Raw genomic sequence first — 8,657 nt, 5'->3', positions numbered from 1 at the left:
TAACATAGTGGTCTCACCCATGCAGAGAAGCAAGAACCATAAAAACATAAAAGGATTCCAGATGTGGCAGCTCACATCTCTAATCTCAGAATTCAGGAAGTTGAGGTGGGAATGTCAATGAAAATTCAAGACCATGCTGGGCTACACAGCTCCAGGCCAGTTGGGACTGCTGCCTACACCAAAATAGATTTTTAGAGGAAGAGCAAAGACTATGATTACACAAACAGAAGAATGCAGCAAAGAGAAGAATCTACAACATGAGGGACCAATTTAGACAGCTAAGCAAGCAAAGGCACCTGCCATCAAACTTGGTGACCTGAGTTCCATCCCAGTTTCCACGTGGAAAGAACCACGTTGCCCTCTGACCTCCACACATGTGCCATAGGCACGCCCCTCTCATGCACACAAAATTTTCAAAAAATGTACTGATCTTTATGTGTGCTCAACAGTTCATTAGTCATGTATAGTAACATAAAATACAAAAATAAATCCACTCAAAAGACAGGATCTTTGTCAGAAAAAAAAAAAAAGCTTTATTGAAAAGATTTAAAGCTGGCATGGTGGTACACATTCTTAATCCCAGTGCTTAGGAGGCAGAGGCAGGCGGAGCTCTGAGTTTGAGGACAGCCTGGTCTACATAATTTCTAGGCTAACCAGAGCTACAAAGTGAAATCCTGTTTCAAAAACTAAGAAAACATTCGCTGAGGAGGTAAACCATGTTCCTGACCTGGAAGGTTGGATCTCACTCAGATGCTGGCTTTCTCCAAGCTAACCGACAGTCCACTGGGCTCCACTGATTATGATTATTATTACTGGCGAGATCTAAGGAGCTGATTCTCAGATTGGTGTGGAAGAGCAAGGATTCCTAGTGGGCGAGTCCCTCTAAGCTGGGGTAGAGAAAATGACCAGGGGAATAAAATAGAAAATGTTTGGTATATTCAGATCTCCATGTGGAAGAGAAAGAGAGTACCATACCACTACATGCAATAATTTGGACAAATCTCAGAAACAATATGAGTGAAAAGGCAAGCCACAGAAGAGTAAACTTGGTGATTTGTTCATATACAACCAAAACACGCAGAACCAATACAAACACGTGATGCAACCAAAACAAAGTAAGGGGATGATTATGACCAGCCCGGTTGGGCACAGCAGGGACTTCAAGGAAGAGGTTGTTTTCCCAGACAAGCTGTGGTAAGGGTTATAAGGTGCCTTTCATACTCAAATAAAAACACATGAAAATTAGATAGTCTACAGGGCAAGGGATAATGCCAACAAGGACAGCAGATCTGCCCGTGCAACACACAGCACGCCAAGACTGGCCCAGCGCCTCACTCCCCTTTCACAGTGCTGAGGAGGTTTTGCCTTGCTTATCTACCCCTCCTTTTAGGAACACATCATTGATTTTTAATTCTCTGCTAAGCTCTCAACCTGTCATGTTTCAAAACATTGTCAGGCTCTTTGGTACACAAACATCTATCTTCTTTCCCCTCATAAATTTGTATTATTTTTACTTCTCCATTTAGTGAGTCTCAGGGCAAACAGATGACCGGTGCACTTAAGTCTGTTTCACCATTTACTATATTTACATCAGATGCTGAAAGCCAGGTGTGTGGGTTCACGACACCTGTAATTCCCAGTGATTGGGAAGCTGAAGCAGGAGGATCGCTATGACTTCCAGGGAAGCTGGGGTTACATGGCAAGTCCCAAGCCAGCCTGGGATGATAAATGAGACCCTGTCTCAACAATGATAGTAGTAATAAATTGTAAAGGCAAAAAAGAGGGAGCTGGAGAGATGGCTGAGCAGTTGAGAGTCTACATTACTCTTGCAGAGGACCCAAGCTTAGTTCCCAGGACCCACAGCCAGTGGCTCACAACAGCCCAGCTCTAGGGATTCAATGCCCATGCATGCACACAAGCATGCTCTCCCACACACACACACACAGATATTAAAACCGTCCTTCATGGGCTCTGGGATGCCTGGAAGCTGGTTATTTTTGCCCTGATGTTTCCCCTACTCTCATCAGCTGTGCAAAAGTAAAGCAGATTCAAGACCCGGATTCAAATCTATCCTCTTAGGCCAGGTGTGGTGGCAAATGTCTTAACCCCAGCACTCAGAAAGGAGAAGCAGGCGGATCTCCTTGAGTCTGAGGCCAGCAAGGCCTACGTTTCTACCGCACAGTCCTGTCATGTGGTCTGGCAGGGCTTTTACGTTTCCTACAGAGCAAAGATCCTAACTGTGGCCTACACACAGGTGAGCTACAGGAGCTCCTTGAAGCCCCTGCTGCGGACACATGTGCATGACATGCTATCCATTAGAGCATGTTTGGATTCTCTTTGCCTGGATCCCACCACACCCTGCCAGGGCTGGAGGAGGCAGAGACCTGGCCCACTGGGATCCCAGGCCTTCTGTAGTCTCCAGGCCTGACAATCATGAGAACCGGAAAAGAGCAACCAAAACAACAAAATGAAGGCTAGGAACCCAGCAAAGATGAGGGAGGCCAAGAGCTGGGTGGGCACTTTACCAGCCTGGCTGAGGGGGCAGACAGTTGGGCCAAGTGGCCACCTTGCCAGACCCTTCTCTGCAAAAAGGGGCCAACTCTAGAGAAGGAAGAGCCAACACTGGGAAGGTCCAAAGAGGGGGCTAGAGCTGCCCACTCCAGGCATGAAGGGCCAGCCTGGCCTCCCTCCTGTGGCTGGCATGAAGCTGAAAACGAGTGCTCAGGTCCCTCCTCTGCTGCCCTCTGCCCTGTTCGGTTCTGGCTCTACCTGGACTCATGAAGCCACAAGACCCACATCAGCTGGGGTCTGGAAAGTGATCCCATCTCCAGGCAGAGGAGAGGCTAGGAAAGGCCAGAACCAGACTAGGGCCCAGCGTGGTCCCAGGGCTGCCTGCAGGTTGTGGCAGGTGCCCAGATCGTAGGAGTGGTGACCCCGAGCCCATTCCCAGGTGGTCTGGCCCCGCAGCAGCAGCAGTCCATGGAAAAGCAGCCCGGCGCCACACAGCAGTGCACCCGCCACGCAAGTGTCCACCACAAAGGCTAGGATGAACTGGGCCAGAGACACTTTGCCTGTGGGGAGAAAACAAAAGGGTCTCAGGGAATAGCAGTTGGCTGGCCTTCCCAAACCCAAATCCCGCCCTCTACCCACCAAAGAGGCAGGAGTCACTCCTCCATTTCTGTAAATTCAGTTACTTAGGTACACCTGGGATCTGTGTAACATGGAGAAGTGTATCTTTTACTACCATCTTGGCCTGGGCACACACCTAGTCCCCACTGAGTAATTGGTTGACTGCCAGAGGCAATGAAACACTGTGCTAAGTGAAAGAAGCAGTCACGAATGGGCAAACACATGCGCAGAAAGCAGACTAAGGATGGCCAGGGCTGAGGGGACAAAGGGAGTCAGAGCCACAGGACCCACATAAAAACCTGGATGAGGTGGCATATTCCTGTAATTCCAGCAATGACTGGATGGGAGGGAGAGACAGGTGGATCTCTGGAGCCTCTTGGCTTGCTGGCCTGGCCTACTTGACAAAGTTCCAGGCCAATGAGAGACTGTCTCAAACAGAAGGTGGAAGGTGCCCAACTTTGTCTTTGCTCTTCACACGTACACACTGCACATGCACGCACACACACACACCCAACCTCAAAGCATGGCAGAAGTGCTGTGCAAAAAATACTAAGTAGAAAAAATAGACTTCATCTATTTTTATAAAAGGGAGAGAGAACAGCCAGAAGAGACTCCTAGGAAGCAGTATCAATGGTCCTGCAGTTTAAAAAGCTCTGCTGCAGCTGGGCGTGGTACCACACGCTTGTAATCCCAGCACTCAGGAAGGCAGAGACAGGTGGATCTCTGTGAGTTTGAGGCCTTGAGGCCAGCCAGGTCTACAAAGCAAGTCCAGAACAGCCAAAGAGAAAGCAAGTCCAGGACAGCCAAAGAGAAACCCTGTCTTGGAAAATCCAAGAAAGAAAGAAAAAAAAAAAAAAAGTCCTGTTTCGCGGCAGATCTGTGTGCAGCAGAGACCAGAAGGGAGGAGCCCCAAGAACAGCTGGACATGCTTGAGTGAGAGGAATGGTCTCTAACACTCACGTACAAGTTACCAAGTCTGTGGAGACCAGCTGTGCAGTGGGAGTTGTGGTTTCTTTAAAAACTCAGTCATGCTATATAAACAAGTTTTGGTTTATAATACCAAGTGTGGGGCACGGAGCTGGAGCTGCTTTTAGTTTACCCGCAGCAGATAACTGTCTCCCGAGGGGTGTGGCCTTTGCCAGCTGGAGATAGTTAATTCTGAGGACTCTGAGAGGGTGTAAATACCAGAGCCAGGAGAGAGAAAGGATCACTCTGAGACAGATGGAGAAAGAAGGCTGCTGGTTTGCTGGACTGGTGGATATCCTGATGACTGAGATTGGTATTGCCTGGAAGAATCAGACAGCCCTAACAAGTTGGAAATAGTCTAAAGAGTTCTACGCTGCTCTCCCCTCTAACTTTCTTTCTCTCCTACCTAGTGTTGGGGGGTTGGTAGAAGGGAAGTAGAGGTTTAAGGAACCCCAAGTAAAAATAGAATAAAAAGTAGCATCCACACAGATGAAGGAGGCCAAAAAGGAAAGCGGAGATGGAAATATTGAAGTCTGAGCTTCAGGTGATAATAAGAATGTGACATGGGGGGCTTCTGAGGCTGAGAAGTCCCCTACAGCAAGAGAGAGCTGGCTTTTCTACACAGCCTGGCTTGTGCCACTCCAGGAGAAAGGGCAGAACAGAGGCCAGGTGGGAGCAAGGAGAAGAATGAGCAAGGAGAAAGCAAGGGTAAGCCTTCACAAACAAGTCCTTTGGAAGGAGAAGGCAAAATAAGGAAAAGGTCTATACAAGGCAGAGGACCCTCAAGAATGCCAGTGAAGAGAGCTGCGGCACAGAAAGATGATAAAACCAGCAGAGGCCTCCAGCAAGGGGGCACCAGCTTCCAAAAGCCCTCCTACCCGCCTGGGAGAGTTGAATACAGCAACATTGTTTTTTTGTTGTTGTTGTTGTTTGTTTTGTTTCTGAGACAGGCTCAGGCTCACATGCAACTCCATATGTAACCCAGGTTGCTGCAAACTCGCAATCCTCCTGCCAACCTGGGGTTCATATGGAAAACAAGGTGAAGCAGAGCCTCGAACATGGCATCATGTGTCTCTGACAGCTCTCAGCAGCCAGGAGAGGAAGATGAGCTAGGATGCTGGAGATGATGACAAGAGAAAAGTGGAAATGAAGGGCTCTAGGCTAGACAGGAGCAGGGAAGATGGGACAGGCAAGGTAGGTAAAAAGGACAGAAGGTGGGGGCACGGAGAGGGATGGCCAGCGGAGGTGATGCATTTGGTTTCTGACAAGAAGTAGGTCTGGATGTGAGAACTGGGGAAATGAAACACAGAGGCAAAGAAATGGGAGCCAGAAGTGAGCACACACATGCCTGTAACCCAGCATTTGGAGAGGCAAGGAAGAGGATTAAGAGTTCAACGCCAGCCTCGGCTATTCAGCAAGACTGGGAGGGAGGGAGGGAGGGAGGGAGGGAGAGAGGGAGGAAGGGAAGGAAAAAAGGAAGTGAAGGAAGGAAGGAAGGAGGAAAGGAGGGAAGGAAGGAAGAGAGTGAAGGAGGAAGGAAGGGAGGGAGGGAGGGGAATGTTAAAGTAAGCTATCTGGGCATGGGTAGGGCTTCTGGCATTTGGGTGCTTTTGGTTTTCAACAGGTCCTGGGGTGGAGAGACTGGAAGCCAAGTCAGTGAGTGGCTGGGGACAGTGAGGGAGGCTGTGATAACTGCAGGAAAGCACCCGGTCTTGGAAGATACAGAACCACTGAGAAGAGCCTGGAGAGGAATCGGCGTGAGCACCTCAGTGGGCTTCCGGAAGCTATTCGTGGGTGTGCATGCGTGATGGAGACTTCTCAGAATGGCCAGGGAGGTTGCAGAACAAGGTCAACAGAGACAGTGGAAAGGTCAGAACAAAGGAGTCAGGAAACAAAGCCCAAAGTGTTCTGGCCGGAAGGAACAAAGAGTGCACACATCCGTGGGACTTTTATCTTGGCTGGTGTCAGAAGAAAGGGGAATACGAAGGTCATCCAGAACTCAGTTCAATCAGCCTCCTGCTCCAAGTCCCCTCCCAAACCCAAAGAAAGGGGCTCCCCACTGCCCCGTCTAAACAAGCTCATCTCTCATCCCCACTTCATGACCTTCCACCACGCATTCCTGGCCAGCCATCCTAGCCTTAGTTCTCACCCTGCGCATGACATTGCCTTTGTTCTTCTCAGGGTTGGTGTTCATGCAACAACCCTCACATGGGTGTGTGGGTGTGTGGGTGTGTGGTGTTTGGGACAGAGGATTTAGATAACCTTCTAGTATTCCAACAACACACAGGCTCTCATAGTAGCCTTTCCTCTTCTGCAGCGACCCCGGGACCCTTGTTGATTCTGGGGCCAGAGCTCTGCTCTTGTCCTGGAGCACCACGTAAAGTACAGTTCTTCACACACATCTGGGTGTCCGGCTTCCCTCATTTTATAAATGGTGCTGGGTCTGGGTCCCCAGAGCATGGCCCAAGAGAACCAGCTGGACACCCCACTTCCCACGGGAAGGGGCCCAGCTCCCCAGCCTGGTGCAAGGGTTCAGAGTGTTCCCTACCCGTGAGTAGCATGAGCCAGGGCAACAGCAGGAGAGCCACGGTGTAGAGGGCTGAGTGGGCCCGAAGCACGGCTGACAGGGCAGGGCTTAGCAGCACGGAGATGTGGAGCAGGACACCGGCGGCGTGAAGCAGCAGGCACAGGAAGGGCCGGTAGTTGTGGAAGCCCACACAGCGGCCCAGTAGGCGGCAGTGGTGGTCTCGCCGTAGGATACACACACGGCAGGTAGAGCAGTGCCCACTACGCGGTGGCACCTGGCTTTGGCACTGGTAACAGTAACTGCAGGGGTGTGACAAACACAGGTCAGTGCCCCCAATTGCTCTCAGTGCCCCAGACCATGCCCAACCTCAGCCTGAGAGACCGTCTTGGGACAGGCACCTTCCGACTTCAGCACTGAAGGCCTGAGGTGGCTACCTCCTGAAACACCTTCTAAAGAGCAAGGTTTTCAAAGGCTCGGAAGTGCCTCCACCACTAACACCTCTCTCCCCCTCTCCACTCCGAGTCACTGACCTTGAGGTTCTGGAATATTCTGGACAGACAGTGGCTTTTGCATTTTTCTTGGTCTGCTTCCCCACCCTCCCAGAAACCAGCTCAAAAACTCCAGCACCTCCTCCACGCCTCAGCGAGGTCCACCTTGACTACTTATTTTTATATTTTAGTTTTTAACTTGCAAATGGACAAGTCCCAATATATTTTCGGATGCTATGGCTTTTCAAGTAAAATGTAAATTAATTAAATCAGGCTAATTAACAAATCCGTCACCCAAAAGTCTTGTGCTGGAAACTGACCACCTATCTGAAATTGAAACTCTGTGCTGGGGAGATGGATCAGTGGTTAAAGGCATTTGCTGCACAGGCCTGACAGCCTGTTCACTCTTCTCAAGCCACGTGGTAGAAAAGAACCAACTCCTGAATTGTCTTCCGAGCTCCACGTGTGCCAGTGGCATGCGCACCTGGGCTCACACAGCACACAGACAGACAAAGATAATTCAAAAATATTGAAAGTTGCGCTCCTCGCCTTCTTCATCTTGCTGCTTTTTGTTTCCACGCCATCTTTTGCCGTCTATTTTATGCAATTTGCTTCTTTATTGGGCTTATAATTTATTATCTGCCCCCTCCGCCACTGAAATTAACTCCAGGAGGTCGGGCATCTGTTTTTCCTTTAGTCTTAGAACAGTGCCTGCTCAGTATCTGAATAAGTAGCGAATGCCAGGTTCTAAAGGAGTTCTTTGGCTCTTAACAACTCGATGCTAACGTCATCCGGTTTCTGACATCTTAAGTTCTGGGGCCTCTCTTGGTCTCAGAGCCCGCGACGTACCCCACACCCCGCTTCTGCCCGCGGACCCCCGCGTCAGACACTCACGCCCAGCCTTGGCCCAGGCCGCGGCCAGCCAGCATCACTCCCCGAATGCTGGGATCCGAGCGCAGGAAGAGACCCACGTTGCCCAGCAGGTTAAGCAGCTGATAAGCAGCCAGCGAGAGTTGCAGGGCCCGGGCCAGGGGTCCCAGCGGGGGCGGCCCGGGCCCCAGCACCATCACGTAGGCCAGCTCCAGGACCACGGCGGCAGCCCACAGCGCGGTGAGCACCAGCGGCAGCCGCGCGGGCGCTCCCTCTGCGCCCCGAGCTGCCCAGGGCTCCCCCATGGTTCCAACCCACCCGCGGTCGGATCCCTGGGACCACACCGCTTCCGTATTGGGGCGGGCATAGCGGCGGACAGATGCCTGCCGCGGCCAATAGGAGCTCGGCAGGGGTGCGCAGCGCGCCAGAATTACAGGGAGGGGCCACAGGCGCAGAGAAGCGATTGGCTGACCGACCAGATGTTCACAATCCGGTTGGTGCTGCCGCCCAGGTGTCGAAATGAAGTCGTTGCCCAGCGTAGGGCAGGGGCCGCCCCCTGGTGTGGCTGGCTGCCACCCTGGGAGGATTGGGTTGCAGTCCCGGCGGCGTCGGGGGTTTCCCGGCTCAGCACATTCTCCCTACACTCCTCTGCAGCCGCCCCGGTATTTATAGACCTG

The 8,657-nt window shown here is 51.3% G+C and overlaps 1 protein-coding gene across 1 annotated transcript; it reads right to left on the bottom strand.

Moving 5' to 3' along the window:
• Positions 1 to 509: 509 nt before the first annotated feature.
• Zdhhc24 (zinc finger DHHC-type containing 24) lies at positions 510 to 8,332 on the bottom strand. The gene is made up of 3 exons (XM_021650303.2): positions 8,005 to 8,332; positions 6,644 to 6,921; positions 510 to 3,071 (listed from the first exon to the last, which is right to left on the bottom strand). Exons 1-3 carry the CDS (start codon positions 8,283 to 8,285, stop codon positions 2,776 to 2,778), a joined length of 855 nt encoding a protein of 284 aa, XP_021505978.1. The 5' UTR covers positions 8,286 to 8,332; the 3' UTR covers positions 510 to 2,775.
• Between the last annotated feature and the right edge of the window lie 325 nt (positions 8,333 to 8,657).

The sequence above is a fragment of the Meriones unguiculatus genome, chromosome 1 (assembly GCF_030254825.1).
Source record: "Meriones unguiculatus strain TT.TT164.6M chromosome 1, Bangor_MerUng_6.1, whole genome shotgun sequence".
Taxonomy (NCBI): Eukaryota; Metazoa; Chordata; class Mammalia; order Rodentia; family Muridae; genus Meriones; species Meriones unguiculatus.
The sequence above is the reverse complement of the archived record's forward strand: the minus strand, read 5'-3'. Positions and strand labels throughout refer to the sequence as shown.